The 22,187-nt window shown below is 40.9% G+C and overlaps 1 protein-coding gene across 1 annotated transcript; it reads right to left on the reverse strand.

Annotated features, from left to right (window-relative positions):
* Positions 1-1,313: 1,313 nt before the first annotated feature.
* Positions 1,314-21,973, reverse strand: LOC133617946 (allantoinase, mitochondrial). The gene is made up of 12 exons (XM_061978348.2): positions 21,765-21,973; positions 17,185-17,380; positions 13,900-14,051; positions 9,006-9,120; positions 8,800-8,946; positions 8,694-8,736; positions 4,002-4,095; positions 3,747-3,933; positions 3,548-3,686; positions 3,316-3,488; positions 1,608-1,640; positions 1,314-1,550 (listed from the first exon to the last, which is right to left on the reverse strand). The coding sequence occupies exons 2-12, from the start codon at positions 17,329-17,331 to the stop codon at positions 1,401-1,403; spliced, it is 1,380 nt and encodes a 459-aa protein (XP_061834332.2). The 5' UTR covers positions 17,332-17,380; positions 21,765-21,973; the 3' UTR covers positions 1,314-1,400.
* Between the last annotated feature and the right edge of the window lie 214 nt (positions 21,974-22,187).

Below are 22,187 nucleotides of genomic sequence, written 5' to 3' on the forward strand. Positions count from 1 at the left end.
TACAAATGAGTTTTAAGATGGGACTTAAATGCTTCTACTGAGGTAGCATCTCTAACTGTTACCGGTAGGGCATTCCATAGTACTGGAATATAGAAACCGCTCTATAGCCCACAGACTTTTTTGGGGCTCTGGGAATCACTAATAAGCCGGAGTTCTTTGAAGGCAGATTTCTTGCCGGGACATATGGTACAATACAATCAGCAAGATACGATGGCGCTAGACCGTGTAGTATTTTATACCTAAGTAGTAAAACCTTAAAGTTGCATCTTAAGTGCACAGGTGAGCCAGTATAGGCGTAATATGCGGGTTTGTTCCACAGTGTACATTTTTTAGGGTACTTGAATTCTGAGTTCATAACTTTTATGGACAGAATTTCTAGGCGCAGTCAAGGCGTTGAGGGGATCTGGTTTGGTGGCTGCAGGATTAGGTCTCTGCTTTTTGCAGATGATGTGGTCCTGATGGCTTCATCTGGCCAGGATCTTCAGCTCTCGCTGGATCGGTTCGCAGCCGAGTGTGAAGCGACTGGGATGAGAATCAGCACCTCCAAGTCCGAGTCCATGGTTCTCGCCCGGAAAAGGGTGGAGTGCCATCTCCGGGTTGGGGAGGAGACCCTTCCCCAAGTGGAGGAGTTCAAGTACCTCGGAGTCTTGTTCACGAGTGAGGGAAGAGTGGATCGTGAGATCGACAGGCGGATCGGTGCGGCGTCTTCAGTAATGCGGACGCTGTATCGATCCGTTGTGGTGAAGAAGGAGCTGAGCCGGAAGGCAAAGCTCTCAATTTACCGGTCGATCTACGTTCCCATCCTCACCTATGGTCATGAGCTTTGGGTTATGACCGAAAGGACAAGATCACGGGTACAAGCGGCCGAAATGAGTTTCCTCCGCCGGGTGGCGGGGCTCTCCCTTAGAGATAGGGTGAGAAGCTCTGCCATCCGGGGGGAGCTCAAAGTAAAGCCGCTGCTCCTCCACATCGAGAGGAGCCAGATGAGGTGGTTCGGGCATCTGGTCAGGATGCCACCCGATCGCCTCCCTCGGGAGGTGTTTAGGGCACGTCCGACCGGTAGGAGGCCACGGGGAAGACCCAGGACACGTTGGGAAGACTATGTCTCCCGGCTGGCCTGGGAACGCCTCGGGATCCCCCTGGAAGAGCTGGACGAAGTGGCTGGGGAGAGGGAAGTCTGGGCTTCCCTGCTTAGGCTGCTGCCCCCGCGACCCGACCTCGGATAAGCAGAAGAAGATGGATGGATGGATGGATGAATTCTGAGTAACGATGGTGAAGTTCCATATGCCTTGAGGAGGAAATATAATACATGCAGCATTTCACAATCTTTTATTAGAATACACGTTCCTTCCAGTAACTTTGTGCCCAATTTGGACCAACGACTGAGTCATGTCAGCGTCCTACTCTCCTCCTGGACTGGTCCTGGCAGGGATGAGGAGGGTCTTCCCCAGAGTCTCAGGGCTGAAGGAGCCGTCGTGGTACACCAGCTGTCCCCTCACGACGGTGGACGTCACCACGCCTCGCAGTGTGACGCCCAGGTATGGCGTTACCTGTACACGCACGCACAATCAGCGCGAGAACAACCTTCTCAACTCTTGGTCTCCTACCTTGTTCTTATGATGGATGTTCTCTTCTTTAATCTGGAACACAATGTCAGAAGTGGCTGCTTCAGTACACTTCCAAAATGATGCTACAGCCATTTGTGCCCACAGCTAACATTCTAAAAATACTATTACAAAAAAACAAAAACATTAAAAATAAGAGAGGTGAAGTGTAAGGAGAAAAAGTTATAGTAATTAACACAAAGCTGCCATGTCTTTGGTAGCAATAATGGCAGCATTTACTTATATGACCCAATGCAAACAACCTTCCCTAGTCATGGTGCAAAAAAAAATCAAAAAAATCAAACCAACACAAAATGCCAACACAATTTGTGGATATTATAAAAAAAACATCTATGCATCACAAAAAAATTCAGAATTACATCTAATTAAATCAATTACAAAGCATGATGGGAAAAATGTAAAACACTCTCCAAACGTATCCATGTTTGGCACATTTTAGTTCCTTGATAACAAAACTTTGAAGTGAAAAGTACACCAATATTGTTGTTTTGTATACTTTGAAGTGAAAGGTGCACAAATATTGTTGTTTTGTATACTTTGAATTGAAAAGTACACCAATATTGTTGTTTTGTATACTTTGAAGTGAAAAGTACACCACAATAATACCATTATTGTTGTTTTGTATACTCTGAAGTGAAAAGTACACCAATATTGTTGTTTTGTGTACTTTGAAGTGAAAAGTGCACCAATATTGTTTTGTATACTTTGAAGTGAAAAGTACACCAATATTGTTGTTTTGTGTACTTTGAAGTGAAAAGTACACCAATATTGTTGTTTTGTGTACTTTGAAGTGAAAAGTACACCACAATAGTACCATTATTGTTGTTTTGTATACTCTGAAGTGAAAAGTACACCAATATTGTTTTTTTGTGTACTTTGAAGTGAAAAGTACACCAGTATTGTTGTTTTGTGTACTTTGAAGTGAAAAGTACACCAATACTGTTGTTTTGTATACTTTGAAGTGAAAAGTACACCAATATTGTTGTTTTGTGTACTTTGAAGTGAAAGGTACACCAATATTGTTGTTTTGTGTACTTTGAAGTGAAAAGTACACCAATATTGTTGTTTTGTGTACTTTGAAGTGAAAAGTGCACCAATATTGTTGTTTTGTATACTTTGAAGTGAAAAGTACACCAATATTGTTGTTTTGTGTACTTTGAAGTGAAAAGTACATCAATATTGTTGTTTTGTGTACTTTGAAGTGAAAAGTACACCAATAATGTTGTTTTATATACTTTGTAGTGAAAAGTACACCACAATAATACCATTATTGTTGTTTTGTATACTTTGAAGTGAAAAGTACACCAATATTGTTGTTTTGTATACTTTGAAGTGAAAAGTACACCACAATAATACCATTATTGTTGTTTTGTATACTTTGAAGTGAAAAGTACACCAATATTGTTGTTTTGTATACTTTGAAGTGAAAAGTACACCAATATTGTTGTTTTGTATACTTTGAAGTGAAAAGTACACCACAATAATACCATTATTGTTGTTTTGTATACTTTGAAGTGAAAAGTACACCAATATTGTTGTTTTGTATACTTTAAAGTAAAAAGTACACCAATATTGTTGTTTTGTATACTTTAAAGTAAAAAGTACACCAATATTGTTGTTTTGTGTACTTTGAAGTGAAAAGTACACCAACATTGTTGTCTTGTATACTTTGAAGGCTCCAAGTACCAACCTGAAACTCCCTCTCGGGGTCCCACACCACCAGGTCTGCATCATAGCCAGGTTCCAGGCTCCCCTTCAGGTGGCCCAGACCGCATAGCTGGGCCGTGTTCCGGCAGAGGAGGCGGACCACGTCGGCCAGCTGAAAACCTCTTGGCGCGGCCGAGGTCCAGAACAAAGGCAAGCCTGGAAAAGAACCAAGGTTTTCCTCCATGTTGTCCCAAGACTTCTGCCAGTCTTCTCACCGAACTGCAGAGAAGAGATTCCTCCCCAAGCCTGACTGAAGTCTCCAGAGTCCAGCTTCTTCAGGTCAGGTGTGCAGGGGGAGTGGTCTGACACCACCATGTCGATCTGGCCGCCTTTCAGCGCCGTCCACAATTCCTCCTGGGGGTCAAAGTGGTCAGCAGGTGCCCCCCGTGTCCCCCGCCCCCCTCAATCACCGACCTGGTTCTGGGCTCCTCTGATGGGGGGGCAGCACTTGAACTGCGTGGCCCCGGCAGGTATGTCCTCGGCACTCAGGCTCAGGTAGTGGTGGGTGGTCTCCACCGTCAGCGGGGCGCCGGCCAGCCTGGCCTCCTGGATGAGGGCGAGCGGCCGAGCGGAGGACAGGTGGACGATGTGGCAGCGCACCCTGGGGGGCGGGGCCAAGAGAGACGCTACAGCAGCTGCTGGTTGTCATGGCGATGGGGATGCGCTCACCTGTACTCCAGGCAGAGTTGTGTGACGGTGCGGACGGCCTCCACCTCCATCAGGTCTGGTCTGGACTGCAGGAAGGTGTGGTACTCTTTGGGGTCTGAGTGCACACGGGAGAGTGACACTTTACGGCCGGTTGCCATGGCGATTGTCTTGATTGACAGCTAGTTCTTTCTCCCAGATGAAACGGGCGTGCCCAAATGTCCAGTGGCCAAAGTGAAAAAAGGCTGACATATTGAAGGTGTCACACCTGACTACAACTCGTTAGCTAGCAACACGCCAGCCGTGAGTGTGACCTTCAAAGCGGTCACTATCAACATGGCTGTGACCTTCAAAAAAGGCCCCTATCAACATGGCTGTGACCGTCAAAAAAAAAATCACTATCAACATGGCTGTGACCTTCAAAGAGGTCACTATCAACATGGCTGTGACCTTCAAAAAAGGCCCCCTATCAACATGGTTGTGACCTTCAAAAAAATCACTATCAACATGGCTGTGACCTTCAAAGAGGTCACTATCAACATGGCTGTGACCTTCAAAAAAATCACTATCAAAATGGCTGTGACCTTCAAAGAGGTCACTATCAGCATGGCTGTGACCTTCAAAGAGGTCACTATCAACATGGCTGTGACCTTCAAAAAAAGCACTATCAACATGGCCGTGACCTTCAAAGAGATCACTATCAACATGGCTGTGACCTTCAAAGAGGTCACTATCAACATGGCTGTGACCTTCAAAAAAGGCCCCTATCAACATGGTTGTGACCTTCAAAAAAATCACTATCAACATGGCTGTGACCTTCAGAGAGGTCACTATCAACATGGCTGTGACCTTCAAAAAAGGCCCCTATCAACATGGTTGTGACCATCAAAAAAATCACTATCAACATGGCTGTGACCTTCAAAGAGGTCACTATCAACATGGCTGTGACCTTCAAAAAAATCACTATCAACATGGCTGTGACCTTCAAAAAAGGCCCCTATCAACATGGTTGTGACCTTCAAAAAAAATCACTATCAACATAGCTCTGACCTTCAAAGAGGTCACTATCAACATGGTTGTGACCTTCAAAAAAATCCCTATCACCATAGCTCTGACCTTCAAAGAGGTCACTATCAACATGGCTGTGACCTACAAAGAGGTCACTATCAACATGGCTGTGACCTTCAAAAAAATCACTATCAACATGGCTGTGACCTTCAAAAAAGGCCCCTATCAACATGGTTGTGACCTTCAAAAAAATCACTATCAACATAGCTCTGACCTTCAAAGAGGTCACTATCAACATGGTTGTGACCTTCAAAAAAATCCCTATCACCATAGCTCTGACTTTCAAAGAGGTCACTATCAACATGGCTGTGACCTTCAAAGAGGTCACTATCAACATGGCTGTGACCTTCAAAGAGGTCACTATCAGCATGGCTGTGACCTTCAAATAGGTCACTATCAGCATGGCTGTGACCTTCAAAGAGTTTACAATCAGCATGGCTGTGACCTTCAAAGAGGCCACTATCAAGCATGGCTGTGACCTTCAAAGAGGTCGCTATCAACATGGCTGTGACCTTCAAAGAGGTCGCTATCAACATGGCTGTGACCTTCAAAAAAGGCCCCTATCAACATGGTTGTGACCTTCAAAAAAAAATCACTATCATCATGGCTGTGACCTTCAAAAAAAATCACTATCAACATGGCTGTGACCTTCAAAGAGGTCGCTATCAACATGGCTGTGACCTTCAAAGAGGTCACTATCAACATGGCTGTGACCTTCAAAAAAAATCACTATCAACATGGCTGTGACCTTCAAAGAGGTCACTATCAACATGGCTGTGACCTTCAAAAAAGGCCCCTATCAACATGGTTGTGACCTTCAAAAAAATCACTATCAACATAGCTCTGACCTTCAAAGAGGTCACTATCAACATGGTTGTGACCTTCAAAAAAATCCCTATCACCATAGCTCTGACCTTCAAAGAGGTCACTATCAACATGGCTGTGACCTTCAAAGAGGTCACTATCAACATGGCTGTGACCTTCAAAAAAATCACTATCAACATGGCTGTGACCTTCAAAAAAGGCCCCTATCAACATGGTTGTGACCTTCAAAAAAATCACTATCAACATAGCTCTGACCTTCAAAGAGGTCACTATCAACATGGTTGTGACCTTCAAAAAAATCCCTATCACCATAGCTCTGACTTTCAAAGAGGTCACTATCAACATGGCTGTGACCTTCAAAGAGGTCACTATCAACATGGCTGTGACCTTCAAAGAGGTCACTATCAGCATGGCTGTGACCTTCAAATAGGTCACTATCAGCATGGCTGTGACCTTCAAAGAGTTTACAATCAGCATGGCTGTGACCTTCAAAGAGGTCACTATCAACATGGCTGTGACCTTCAAAGAGGTCGCTATCAACATGGCTGTGACCTTCAAAAAAGGCCCCTATCAACATGGTTGTGACCTTCAAAAAAAAATCACTATCATCATGGCTGTGACCTTCAAAAAAAAATCACTATCAACATGGCTGTGACCTTCAAAGAGGTCGCTATCAACATGGCTGTGACCTTCAAAGAGGTCACTATCAACATGGCTGTGACCTTCAAAAAAATCACTATCAACATGGCTGTGACCTTCAAAGAGGTCACTATCAACATGGCTGTGACCTTCAAAAAAGGCCCCTATCAACATGGTTGTGACCTTCAAAAAAAAATCACTATCAACATAGCTCTGACCTTCAAAGAGGTCACTATCAACATGGTTGTGACCTTCAAAAAAATCCCTATCACCATAGCTCTAACCTTCAAAGAGGTCACTATCAACATGGCTGTGACCTTCAAAGAGGTCACTATCAACATGGCTGTGACCTTCAAAAAAATCACTATCAACATGGCTGTGACCTTCAAAAAAGGCCCCTATCAACATGGTTGTGACCTTCAAAAAAATCACTATCAACATAGCTCTGACCTTCAAAGAGGTCACTATCAACATGGTTGTGACCTTCAAAAAAATCCCTATCACCATAGCTCTGACTTTCAAAGAGGTCACTATCAACATGGCTGTGACCTTCAAAGAGGTCACTATCAACATGGCTGTGACCTTCAAAGAGGTCACTATCAGCATGGCTGTGACCTTCAAATAGGTCACTATCAGCATGGCTGTGACCTTCAAAGAGTTTACAATCAGCATGGCTGTGACCTTCAAAGAGGCCACTATCAAGCATGGCTGTGACCTTCAAAGAGGTCGCTATCAACATGGCTGTGACCTTCAAAGAGGTCGCTATCAACATGGCTGTGACCTTCAAAAAAGGCCCCTATCAACATGGTTGTGACCTTCAAAAAAAATCACTATCATCATGGCTGTGACCTTAAAAAAAATCACTATCAACATGGCTGTGACCTTCAAAGAGGTCGCTATCAACATGGCTGTGACCTTCAAAGAGGTCACTATCAACATGGCTGTGACCTTCAAAAAAATCACTATCAACATGGCTGTGACCTTCAAAGAGGTCACTATCAACATGGCTGTGACCTTCAAAAAAGGCCCCTATCAACATGGCTGTGACCTTCAAAAAAATCACTATCAACATGGCTGTGACCTTCAAAGAGGTCACTATCAACATGGCTGTGACCTTCAAAAAAGGCCCCTATCAACATGGCTGTGACCGTCAAAAAAAATCACTATCAACATGGCTGTGACCTTCAAAGAGGTCACTATCAACATGGCTGTGACCTTCAAAAAAGGCCCCTATCAACATGGCTGTGACCGTCAAAAAAAATCACTATCAACATGGCTGTGACCTTCAAAGAGGTCACTATCAACATGGCTGTGACCTTCAAAAAAGGCCCCTATCAACATGGCTGTGACCGTCAAAAAAAATCACTATCAACATGGCTGTGACCTTCAAAGAGGTCACTATCAACATGGCTGTGACCTCGGCCTTGTGCTTTTTCTTTGTCTTTTTGTGTCCTTTAAACAGAAAGTTTGACTTTTTCTTTGGCTTTTTGTGTCCTTTAATAATCAAGTTTGACTTTTTCTTTGGTTTTTTGTGTCTTTTAAACATCAAGTTTGACTTTTTCTTTGGCATTTTGTGTCTTTTAAACATCAAGTTTGACTTTTTCTTTGGCTTTTTGTGTCCTTTAAACATCCAGTTTGACTTTTTCTTTGGCTTTTTGTGTCTTTCAAACAGCAAGTTTTACTTTTTCTTTAACTTCTTGTCTTTTGGACAACCAGTTTCACTTTTTCTTCCCCCTTTTTTGTGTCTTTTGCTACGCCAGTTTTGCTTTTTCTTTGCATTTTTGGGTCTTTTGGACTGCAGGTTGTCCTTTTTCTTTGACATTTTGTACCTTTTTGGACCACCAGTTTGGCTTTACTGTCTAGTTTTGCTTTTCTTGAGCTTTTTGGGTCTTTTAGAGCAGCAGTTCTTGAATTGTTGACACTATTATATACAAGCCCAGTTCATCAGCATCAAAGCAGTGTTTTCTTTTTCTTTGGCTTTATTGGTCCACCATTATGATGATGTTACTTAAGACTTCAGTTTAAAGTCGTTTTTAGCTTCTGTATTGCTTGTAATTGTTTCAGCATCTTTAAATGCATAAAATGTGTCAAAGTGACCCACAAACGTTTAATGTGACCCTTGTTGGAAAAGACTGGCCGTCACTACCATATCCCACCAAAAAGCAGTAAGTAGGTGACATTTACCGCCGTGGTCACTTGTTTGTTGAACTTCCTGCTCAGCGTGGAACTAAAAGAAAGGAAGAATATTTCACTTTCCTGTGATGACAAAAGAGGCGAGTCCTTGTCTCACCAGCAGCACGCTTCCTGTGCCTTGCAGCTGCTTCATGGCGGCGTGCAGGTCGCACTCGCCCACGTGGGGGAACTCGTCCACCCCGCTGTGGATGAGGAAGCACTTGAAGCCGGCCACACCCGCCTGGATCATGGGCTGCAGCTCCAGCTGTGGGAAATGTTTACTAGTTTTCGGCGTGTCCAAGAGAGCGTTTGGTGAGAGCGCACCTGGTTGTTGGGAACCACGCCGCCCCAGAAGGCCGTGTCCACAAAACACTTCCCTGTCGCCTCTCGCAGCTTCAAATGGAAGTTAGCCAGCGTGGTGGTGGGAGGGATGCTGTTCCTGTGACACACAGAGAGGATTCATCCAAAAGACACGGCAAGACAAAGAAAAAGAAAAAGAAAAGGCAAAACTGGCGGTCCAAAAGACAGAAAAAGCAAAGATTGCTGTCCAAAAGACACAAAAAAACAAAAAAAGCATAACTTGCAGTCCAAAAGACACAAAAAGCCAAAGAAAAAGCAAATCTGGCAGTACAAAAGACATAAAAACCAAAGAAAAGTTAAACTGTTGGTATCAAAAATACATAAAGCCAAAGAAAAAGCATAAATTGAGGACCAAAAAAACACAAAAAGGCAAAAAGAACAACTTGCAGTCCAAAAGACACAAAAAGCCAAAATAAAAGCAAAACTGGCGGTCCAAAAGACACAAAAAGCCAAAGAAAAAGCAAAGATTGTTGTCCAAAAGACACAAAAAAACAAAAAAAGCAAAACTTGCAGTCCAAAAGACACAAAAAGCCAAAGAAAAAGCAAATCTGGCAGTACAAAAGACATAAAAACCAAGGAAAAGTTAAACTGTTGGTACCAAAAATACATAAAGCCAAAGAAAAAGCATAAATTGAGGACCAAAAAACACAAAAGGACAAAAAAAAACCAACTTGCAGTCCAAAAAATACAAAAAGCTAAAATAAAAGCAAAACTGGCGGTCCAAAAGACACAAAAAGCCAAAGAAAAAGCAAAGATTGCTGTCCAAAAGACACAAAAAGACACAAAAAAAAAAAAGCTAAACTTGCAGTTCAAAAGACACAAAAAGCCGAAGAAAAAGCAAAGATTGCTGTCCAAAAGACACAAAAAGACGAAAAAAAGCATAACTTGCAGTCCAAAAGACACAAAAAGCGAAAGAAAAAGCAAAACTGGCGGTTCAAAAGACATAAAAAACAAATAAAAGTTAAACTGTTGGTACCAAAAATACATAAAGCCAAAGAAAAAGCATAAATTGAGGACCAAAAAACACAAAAAGGCAAAAAAAACAACAACTTGCAGTCCAAAAGACCCAAAAAATCTAAATAAAAGCAAAACTGGCGGTCCAAAAGACACAAAAAGCCAAAGAAAAAGCAAATATTGCTGTCCAAAAGACACAAAAAGACCAAAAAAAGCATAACTTGCAGTCCAAAAGACACAACAAGCCAAAGAAAAAGCAAAACTGCCGTTTCAAAAGACATAAAAACGAAATAAAAAGTTAAACTCTTGGTACCAAAAACACATAAAGCCAAAGAAAAAGCATAAATTGAGGACCAAAAAACACAAAAAGACAAAAAAAAACAACTTGCAGTCCAAAAAATACAAAATGACAAAAGAAAAGCAAAACTAGCGGTCCAAAAGACACAAAAAGGCAAAAAAAAAAGCAAAGATTGCTGTCCAAAAGACCAAAAAAAAGTTAAACTTGCAGTCCAAAAGACACAAAAAGCAAAGACTGCTGTCCAAAAGACACAAAAAGACCAAAAAAAGCATAACTTGCAGTCCAAAAGCCACAAAAAGCCAAAGAAAAAGCAAAACTGGCGGTTCAAAAGACAAAAAAACTAAATAAAAAGTTAAACTCTTAGTACCAAAAATACATAAAGCCAAAGAAAAAGCATAAATTCAGGACCAAAAAAACACAAAAAGACAAAAAAAAACAACCCCAATTGCAGTCCAAAAGCCAAAATAAAAGCAAAACTGGCGGTCCAAAAGACACAAAAAGCCAAAGAAACAGCAAATATTGCTGTCCAAAAGACACAAAAAGACCAAAAAAAAACAACTTGCAGACCAAAAAAATACAAAAAGCCAAAATAAAAGCAAAACTGGCAGTCCAAAAGACACAAAAAGCCAAAGAAAAAGCAAAGATTGCTGTCCAAAAGACACAAAAAGACAAAAAAAACTAAACTTGCAGTTCAAAAGACACAAAAAGCCAAAGAAAAAGCAAAGACTGCTGTCCAAAAGACACAAAAAGACCAAAAAAAGCATAACTTGCAGTCCAAAAGACACAAAAAGCCAAAGAAAAAGCAAAACTGGCGGTTCAAAAGACAAAAAAACTAAATAAAAAGTTAAACTCTTGGTACGAAAATGCATAAATTGAGGACCAAAAAAACACAAAAAGGAAAAAAACAAAAACAACTTGCAGTCCAAAAGACACAAAAAGCCAAAATAAAAGCAAAACTGGCGGTCCAAAAGACACAAAAAGCCAAAGAAACAGCAAATATTGCTGTCCAAAAGACACAAAAAGACCAAAAAAAACCAACTTGCAGTCCAAAAAATACAAAAAGCCAAAATAAAAGCAAAACTGGCAGTCCAAAAGACACAAAAAGCCAAAGAAAAAGCAAAGATTGCTGTCCAAAAGACACAAAAAGACAAAAAAAAGCATAACTTGCAGTCCAAAAGACACACAAAGCCAAAGAAAAAGCAAAACTGGCGTTTCAAAAGACATAAAAACGAAATAAAAACTTAAACTCTTGGTATCAAAAATACATAAAGCCAAAGAAAAAGCATAAATTGAGGACCAAAAAACACAAAAAGACAAAAACAACAACAACTTGCAGTCCAAAAAATACAAAAAGCCAAAATAAAAACAAAACTGGCGGTCCAAAAGACACAAAAAGACCAAAAAAAAGCTAAATTTGCAGTCCAAAAGACACAAAAAGCCAAAGAAAAAGCAAAGATTGCTGTCCAAAAGACACAAAAAAGACCAAAAAAAGCATAACTTGCAGTCCAAAAGACACAAAAAGCCAAAGAAAAAGCAAAACTGTCGGTTCAAAAGACATAAAAACCAAATAAAAGTTAAACTGATGGTACCAAAAATACATAAAGCCAAAGAAAAAGCATAAATTGAGGACCCAAAAAGACAACAACAAAAAACCAACTTGCAGTACAAAAAATACAAAAAGGCCAAAATAAAAGCAAAACTGGCAGTCCAAAAGACACAAAAAGCCAAAGAAACAGCAAAGATTGCTGTCCAAAAGACACAAAAAGACAAAAAAAAAGCTAAACCTGCAGTTCAAAAGACACAAAAAGCCAAAGAAAAAGCAAAACTGTCGGTTCAAAAGACATAAAAACCAAATAAAAGTTAAACTGATGGTACCAAAAATACATAAAGCCAAAGAAAAAGCATAAATTGAGGACCCAAAAAGACAACAAAAAAAACCCAACTTGCAGTCCAAAAAATACAAAAAGCCAAAATAAAAGCAAAACTGGCAGTCCAAAAGACACAAAAAGCCAAAGAAAAAGCAAAGGTTGCTGTCCAAAAGACACAAAAAGACAAAAAAAAGAGCTAAACTTGCAGTTCAAAAGACACAAAAAGCCAAAGAAAAAGCAAAGACTGCTGTCCAAAAGACACAAAAAGACCAAAAAAAGCATAACTTGCAGTCCAAAAGACACAAAAAGCCAAAGAAAAAGCAAAACTGGCGGTTCAAAAGACAAAAAAAATAAATAAAAAGTTAAACTCTTGGTACCAAAAATACATAAAGCCAAAGAAAAAGCATAAATTGAGGACCAAAAAAACACAAAAAGGAAAAAAAATACAACAACTTGCAGTCCAAAAGACACAAAAAGCCAAAATAAAAGCAAAATTGGCGGTCCAAAAGACACAAAAAGCCAAAGAAACAGCAAATATTGCTGTCCAAAAGACACAAAAAGACCAAAAAAAAACAACTTGCAGTCCAAAAAATACAAAAAGCCAAAATAAAAGCAAAACTGGCAGTCCAAAAGACACAAAAAGCCAAAGAAAAAGCAAAGATTGCTGTCCAAAAGACACAAAAAGACAAATAAAAGCAAAACTGGCGGTCCAAAAGACACAAAAAGCCAAAGAAAAAGCAAAACTGGCGTTTCAAAAGACATAAAAACGAAATAAAAAGTTTAACTGTTGGTACCAAAAATATATAAAGCCAAAGAAAAAGCATAAATTGAGGACCAAAAAACACAAAAAGACAAAAAAAAACCCAACTTGCAGTCCAAAAAATACAAAAAGCCAAAATAAAAGCAAAACTGGGGGTCCAAAAGACACAAAAAGCCAAAGAAAAAGCAAAGATTGCTGTCCAAAAGACAAAAAAAAGCTAAACTTGCAGTTCAAAAGACACAAAAAGCCGAAGAAAAAGCAAAGATTGCTGTCCAAAAGACACAAAGACGAAAAAAAAGGCATAACTTGCAGTCCAAAAGACACAAAAAGCGAAAGAAAAAGCAAAACTGGCGGTTCAAAAGACATAAAAACCAAATAAAAGTTAAACTGATGGTACCAAAAATACATAAAGCCAAAGAAAAAGCATAAATTGAGGACCAAAAAACACAAAGACAAAAAAAAAAACCAATTGCAGTCCAAAAGCCAAAATAAAAGCAATAAAAGACACAAAAAGCCAAAGACAAAGCAAAGTGTAAAACCACATAAGAGGCAAAGAAAAAGTGAAGTGACTTATATTTATATAGCACTTTTCTCTCGTGACTCAAAGTGCTTTACATAGTGAAAACAGTGTGGGTGGCCCTGGGAGCAGGTGTCTTGCCCAAGGACACAACGGCAGTGACTATCATGGCGGAAGCGGGGATTGAACCCGGAACCCTTAAGTTGCTGGCATGGCCGCTCTACCAACCGAGCCATGCCGCCCCAACAGAACTGGTGGTCCAAAAAAACACAAAAAGCCAAAGAAAAAGCAATGTTTGAGGTCAAAAACCCATAAATGCCAAAGACTGCAGTCTCCTGTGGACTCCCCATAGTCCAGTACGATGACCCTGACCTGGTTTCTAAACTTTCCCAAAGTGTTTACCCTCCCCCTGGGTCCAGGAGGACTGAGTCCAGGAGGTTACTGACCGTGGAGCAACTTACAGCGGCATGTCCACCAAGGTCGTCACACCTCCCGCCGCCGCCGCCTTGGTGGCGCTCCAGAAACCCTCCCAGGTCGTGCGGCCGGGTTCGTTGACGTGAACGTGGGAGTCCACGATCCCTGGCATCACCACGCGGTCGCCCACGTCCCACACCTGCAAAACAGTTTACACACATACGCTACCAATTGCCGGTACCTCGGACTCGATACCGGTCCTCATCGGCACCAATTTCAGGAACATTAGTGTGGTAATAAATATGAACTGTGCTGTCCAAGTATTAGATCGTGTTCTATTGTCACATGTGAGTCTCAGGTGCACTTCCAAGACACTAGATGGCAGTACTGTTTACTAGGAAGTAGCTGAATGAGTTATGTTGCACCCTACAAAGTATTGATACTGTAAGTATGGTGCTTATTACACAGCAGCTATTTGATCCTAACATTCATCTTAGTTTTCATTGCCAAATTTGGAGGTGTTGAAATCGCCATGCAAAATCGCTAATGCTAATAGTAGCCTGTCTATGGCAAATCCAATGTAAATTAGCATCGAGCTAGCGCATTACGTCGGAGCATTTTCTACCATGCATACTTTGCTTTGTTGGTGTAGAACAGGGGTCTCCAAACTTTCTCCAACTTCCTCGCTCCTAAATATTCCAAAGTCAACTGTCGGCTTTTTTATAAGAAAAGTGAAGAGTTTGGGAACAACAGCAACTCAGCCACCAAGTGGTAGGCCACGTAAACTGACAGAGAGGGGTCAGCATAGTGCAAAGACTTTCTGCACAGTCAGTTGCTACAGAGCTCCAAACTTCACGTGACCTTCCAATTAGCCCACGTACAGTACGCAGAGAGCTTCATGGAATGGGTTTCCATGGCCGAGCAGCTGCATCTAAGCCATACATCAGCAAGTCCAATGCAAAGCGTGGGATGCAGTGGTGTAAAGTACATCGCCACTGGACTCTAGAGCAGAAGAGTGATGAATCACGCTTTTACATCTGGCAATCTGATGGACCAGTCTGGGTTTGGAGGTTGCCAGGAGAACGCTACATTTCGGACTGCATTGTGCCGAGTGTGAAATTTGGTGGAGGAGGAATTATGGTGTGGGGTTGTTTTTCAGGTGTTGGGCTGGGCCCCTTAGTTCCAGGGAACTCTTCCTATTCCAACATGACTGTGCACCAGTGCACAAAGCAAGGTCCATAAAGACATGGATGACAGAGTCTGGTGTGGATGAACTTGACTGGCCTGCACAGAGTCCTGACCTGAACCCGATAGAACACTTTTTGGGATGAACTAGGAGACTGAGAGCCAGGCCTTCTACACTAACATCAGTGTGTGACCTCACCAATGCGCTTTTGGAAGAATGGTGGACAATTCCTATAAAGACACTCCGCAACCTTGTGGACAGCCTTCGCAGAAGAGTTGAAGCTGTAATAGCTGCAAAAGGTCATATTGAACCCTATGGGTTAGGAATGGGATGGCACTTCAAGTTCATATGTGAGTCAAGGCAGGTGGACAAATACTTTTGGCAATATAGTGTATAGAATAGAATAGACTAGAAAGTACTTTATTGATCCCTGGGGGAAATTCAGCACCACAGTTCGCTCACAATAGACAATAAACACTTAGGTATTTTTTTACATGTGAATAATATATATATATATATATATATATATATATATATATATATATATATATATATATATATATATATATATATATATATATATATATATATATATATATATATATATATATATATTATTCACATGTGAATTTCCATATATATTATTTATGTTATTCACATGTGAATAATGCTGTATAATAGACTGTATTTATGTTATTCACATGTGAATAATATATATATATATATATATATATATATATATATATATATATATATATATATATATATATATATTTTTTTTTTTTTCCCCTCATCGATAACGTGACATAATTGCGGAATATCTATATATCTATATATTTTATTCACATGTGAATAACATAAATACAGTCTATTATACAGCGTTATTCACATGTGAATAACATAAATATATATATATATATATATATATATATATATATATATATATATATATATATATATATATATATATATATATATTCTCATCGATAACGTGACATAATTGCGGAATATCTATATATATATATATATATATATATATATATATATATTATTCACATGTGAATAACATAGATACAGTCTATTATACAGTATTATTCACATGTGAATAACATAAATACAGTCTATTATACAGCATTATTCACATGTGAATAATATATATATATATATATATATATATATATATATATATATATATTATTCACATGTGAATTTCCATATATATTATTTATGTTATTCACATGTGAATAATGCTGTATAATAGACTGTATTTATGTTATTCACATGTGAATAATATATATGTATATATATATATATATATATATATATATATATATATATATATATATATATATATATATATATATACGTATATATATTTTCTCATCGATAACGTGACATAATTGCAGAATATATATATATATATATATATATTATTCACATGTGAATAACATAAATACAGTCTATTATACAGCATTATTCACATGTGAATAACATAAATATATATATATATATATATATATATATATATTATTCACATGTGAATAACATAGATACAGTTTATTATACAGCATTATTCACATGTGAATAACATAAATACAGTCTATTATACAGCATTATTCACATGTGATTTTTATATATATATATATATATATATATATATATATATATATATATATATATATATATATATATATATATATATATATATATATATATTCCGCAATGATGTCACGTTATCGATGAGAAAATGCATTTTTAGACAATATGACTTGCCTGAGCAGCTAGGAGACACCAAGAGTAACAAGCGGTAGAAAATGGATTAGAAAGGACAGATTTTAGAAAATAATAATAAAAAAAAAAAAAAAAAAATTTTTAAACTTGGGACTTCCCGCAGGCCGGATATTGGACGCTGGCGGGCCGTATCCGGTCCGCGGGCCGTAGTTTGGGGACCCCCGGTGTAGAATATTGCAACGTTACTTAGAGGGAGTTTGTCGGAGTCCGCTCTCAGTGCTGCTTGACTGATTGCTTATGTGAGCCGGTGTTTAGTCTGAAACCGCACGTGCATCAAATTTGGTCGGTGCCTAGCCAAGTACCGAATCCGGTACACATCCCTATCGAGAAGACTTAAGACCATGTGTGGACTTACCTCAGACACCGCGTCCTGGGACAACTCCCCGTCTGGAAGCACCTGGTGGATTTTGCCATCCTTGATCAGGATGACCGCGGGGCGGACTTGTCCCGACAGAACAACCCTGGTGCTCCTCACAGCCACCAGCGTAGATCCCAGCTCCATGTCTGCCTTGGCGCCCAGGGAGTGTCTCTGGAACTGGACCACGTGGAGCCTGAAGACATTGTTGACTTTTTGTGTCACATGATCCATGTTGACACAAAAGAACCTTCTTGTAGTCACATGGAGACAAGGAAATATGCTTTGCACACATTTTGGGTGTGGCAAGATGACAACTGTCAGTACTTTTTACACTTTGAGACGCTACATTCAGTGAAAACCTTGTTTGACAAGGTGAGTCCTTTCAACAAAGAAACAAGTCTTCCTGAGCTCAATAATGGCAAATTGCTTCTTTCTCTACTGTGGTAGTGGCACGCAGGCTCCATCTCGTGCAGGGGTCGGCAACCTTTACCAGTCAAAGAGCCATTTTGACCAGTTTCACAAATTATAGAAAACAATGGGAGCCGCAAACATTTCATTTTAAATGAAATAATACTGCATACAATTTTTATTTTTTGCTTTGTGCTATGTATAAACCAAGGGTCTCAGACACGCTGCCCACACCTTTATGTGGAATTTGAAAGCTAGTGCGGCACGCGGGTTTTAAATGAATGGCGCTTGTCAGCGTCATGCGTGCCGTGATGCTACAGCATATAGCACCCACTACAGCCAGCGTGCCTGATCAGCCACACGTTGTATGGGGCTTCCGCTTGCTCATGTAGGTGACAGCAAGGCATACTTGGTCAACAACCACACAGGTCACACTGACGGTGGCGGTATGAAAAAAAAATAAAACTTTAACACTCTTACTAATAATGCGCCACACTGTGAACCCACACCAAACAAGAATGACAAACACATTTCGGGAGAACATCTGCACCGTAACACAACATAAACACAACAGGACAAATACCCAGAATCCCATGCAGCCCTAACTCTTCGCACAGAGAGAGGGGGGGGGTTGGTGGTAGCAGGGGTTTACAATGTAGCCCGGAAGAGTCAGGGCTGCATGGGATTCTGGGTGTTTGTTCTGTTGTGTTTATGTTGTGTTAAGGTGCAGATGTTCTCCCGAAATGTGTTTGTCATTCGTGTTTGGTTTTGGTTCAAATTGTGGCGCATTATTAGTAAGAGTGTTAAAGTTGTTTTATATGGCCACCGTCAGTGTAACCTGTGTGGCTGTTGACCAAGTATGCTTTGCTGTCACGTACGTGTGCAGGCAGAAGATGTATATTGTATAACAAGTGTTGGGCTGGCACGCTGTTAATGCAGATTGTAGAGGGCTACAAATGTTGTACCATCTTGGCACGCCCTTATTATACCCGTGAGGGTGAAAATCGGTGAAAATTAATCCCGGGAGTTTTCTGCGAGAGGCACTGACATCCGGAAGTCTCACGGGAAAATTGGGGGGGGGGGTTCAGCAAGTAAGCTGCTGAGCCGCATCAGAGTGATCAAAGAGCCGCATGCGGCTCCGGAGCCGCGGGTTGCCGACCCCTGATCTAGTGGTAGGCAGGCTCCATCTATACAGTCGTGGAATTAACACATTATTATGCCTAATTTGGACAACCAGGTATGGTGAAGATAAGGTACTTTAAAAAATAATAATAATAATAATAAGATAAAAACATTTTCTTGAATAAAAAAGAAAGTAAAACAATATAAAAACAGTTACATTGAAACTAGTAATTAATGAAAATGAGTAAAATTAACGGTTAAAGGTTAGTACTTACGGACTGTGTCCCTTGCAGACTGTATTGATATATAATGTAGGAACCACAATATTAATAACAGAAAGAAACCACCCTTTTGTGTTAATGAGTGTGAAGAATGTGAATGGGGGAGGGAGGTTTTTTGGGTTGGTGCACTAATTGTAAGTGTATCTTGCATACCACTAGATGGGAGCCTGCGTACCACTAGATGGCGTCTGCATACCACTAGATGGCGCCTGTATACCACTAGATGGCGTCTGCATACCACTAGATGGGAGCCCGCATACCACTAGATGGGAGCCTGCATACCACTAGATGGGAGCCTGCATACCACGAGATGAGAGCCTGCATACCACTAGATGGGAGCCTGCATACCACTAGATGGGAGCCTGCATACCACTAGATGGGAGCCTGCATACCACTAGATGGGAGCCTGCATACCACTAGATGGTACCTGCATACCACTAGATGGTAGCCTGCATACCACTAGATGGTACCTGCATACCACTAGATGGGAGCCTGCATACCACTAGATGGTACCTGCATACCACTAGATGGGAGCCTGCATACCACTAGATGGTACCTGCATACCACTAGATGGGAGCCTGCGTACCACTAGATGGCGTCTGCATACCAATAGATGGCGCCTGTATACCACTAGATGGCGTCTGCATACCACTAGATGGGAGCCCGCATACCACTAGATGGGAGCCTGCATACCACTAGATGGGAGCCTGCATACCACGAGATGAGAGCCTGCATACCACTAGATGGGAGCCTGCATACCACTAGATGGGAGCCTGCATACCACTAGATGGGAGCCTGCATACCACTAGATGGGAGCCTGCATACCACTAGATGGTACCTGCATACCACTAGATGGTAGCCTGCATACCACTAGATGGTACCTGCATACCACTAGATGGGAGCCTGCATACCACTAGATGGTACCTGCATACCACTAGATGGGAGCCTGCATACCACTAGATGGTACCTGCATACCACTAGATGGGAGCCTGCGTACCACTAGATGGCGTCTGCATACCACTAGATGGCGCCTGTATACCACTAGATGGCGTCTGCATACCACTAGATGGGAGCCCGCATACCACTAGATGGGAGCCTGCATACCACTAGATGGGAGCCTGCATACCACTAGATGGAAGCCTGCATACCACTAGATGGAAGCCTGCATACCACTAGATGGGAGCCTGCATACCACTAGATGGGAGCCTGCATACCACTAGATGGGAGCCTGCATACCACTAGATGGCGCCTGCATACCACTAGATGGGAGCCTGCATACCACTAGATGGTACCTGCATACCACTAGATGGGAGCCTGCATACCACTAGATGGCGCCTGCATACCACTAGATGGCGCCTGCATACCACTAGATGGGAGCCCGCATACCACTAGATGGCGCTGCATACCACTAGATGGGAGCCTGCATACCACTAGATGGGAGCCCGCATACCACTAGATGGGAGCCTGCATACCACTAGATGGGAGCCTGCATACCACTAGATGGTACCTGCATACCACTAGATGGGAGCCTGCATACCACTAGATGGGAGCCTGCATACCACTAGATGGCATCTGCATACCACTAGATGGGCGTCTGCATTCCACTAGATGGGAGCCTGCATACCACTAGATGGGAGCCTGCATACCACTAGATGGCACCTGCATACCACTAGATCATACTTGCCAACCTTGAGACCTCCGATTCCGGGAGGTGGGGGGTGGGGGCGTGGTCGAGGGTAGGGTGGGGCGTGGTTGGGGGCGTGGTTAAGAGGGGAGGAGTATATTGACAGCTAGAATTCACCAAGTCAAGTATTTCATATATATATATATATATATATATATATATATATATATATATATATATATATATATATATATATACACACCCTGAAAATATGCAAACAAACTGTGTTTGGATGATTGATACCTCAAACTTGCATAAATAAATATTAAGGAATATAACATAACTTGGCTTCTGAGAGTTTCCAAATGTAATGAATAAAATGCTAAAGTTGTTGATAAACAAGCAATTATTTTAATAATTAAACATGGTCATTTTAAATGAATTATTATGATATTTTAAAATCAATTATTTCAAATATGTTTATTTTAATGTATAATTCTATGGCTGGATGTAATAAGGAGTCACGATAAAATACAATTAATTGTGATGTTTTTAGCAAAATATAGTAAAAATGTATTTAGTTTTTTTTTTTTTTTTTAATTAATAAATATATTTATTTTTAGGTAAAATAAACATAATAATACAATTTATCTCTAGTCTGGATGATTTAGTTCTTGTCACCCTGTTGTCCTCCCGTCATGAAAAAAAGGCTGTCCTCACTCAGGTCCGCATGGAGCTGGAGGGGGCGTGGCTTCCAGCTCCGGCTGAAAATCGGGAGATTTTCGGGAGAATATTTGTCCCGGGAGGTTTTCGGGAGAGGCGCTGAATTTCGGGAGTCTCCCGGAAAAGGGAGGGTTGGCAAGTATGCACTAGATGGTACCTGCATACCACTAGATGGGAGCCTGCATACCACCTGGAGATTGTCACGTTCATGATCTCGTTCAGCCACATTGTCCTCCTGTGGCGGTTTATGTTCGTCAGCAAAACCTGCGCACCTCCTCCTCCAAAAGTCAAAGTTTTGTCAACCCGCGCGCAACTTCGCAAGACAAGTGAAATAAGTCACCAATGCATTGGATTTGTCAATATTTGTGTGCGCACATTTGAACAATGGCCGTTGTTTCTTTATGTCGTCGCGAACATACCACAGAGCTGTAGGACTGCTTCAACGCTGCTCCGCGTCAACACCGGTCGGATATGGTCTGTCCCCAATAAGCGACCCTGTAGACTTGCACTTGACCTTCAGCCAACCCCTTAGGGACGTCATGACCTTGACAGACAGAGAGGGTACATGGCGCTTACACTTCCCAAAGTTCACTCAAACACAACAACTTCATTTCTCTTCGCAGTCCTTCCCCCTTTGCAAAGTTGCAAACACACCACAGATGCCACACTGACCCCTAGTGGAGTCCTCTCAGAACTACACTGCAAAAAGTGACATCTAAGTAAGATGAAATACCTCAAATAAGGGTGATATTTGCTTATTTTCTGTCTGATAAGATCATCCTTCTCACTAAGCAGATTTTATGTTAATGTTTTACTTGTTTTAAGGGTTTTGGTCCTAAATG

This window comes from Nerophis lumbriciformis, linkage group LG18 (assembly GCF_033978685.3).
Source record: "Nerophis lumbriciformis linkage group LG18, RoL_Nlum_v2.1, whole genome shotgun sequence".
Lineage (NCBI taxonomy): Eukaryota > Metazoa > Chordata > Actinopteri > Syngnathiformes > Syngnathidae > Nerophis > Nerophis lumbriciformis.

Excerpts from the sequence above, each read along its gene's own strand:
- LOC133617946 (XM_061978348.2), bottom strand. The coding sequence starts at position 17,331 with ATGGAGCTGGGATCTACGCTGGTGGCTGTGAGGAGCACCAGGGTTGTT. Across the intron at positions 14,052-17,184 it reads CCCAGGACGCGGTGTCTGAG|GTGTGGGACGTGGGCGACCG; the intron begins GTAAGTCCACAC and ends ACTGTTTTGCAG. Across the intron at positions 8,737-8,799 it reads GCACAGGAAGCGTGCTGCTG|TTCCACGCTGAGCAGGAAGT; the intron begins GTGAGACAAGGA and ends CCTTTCTTTTAG.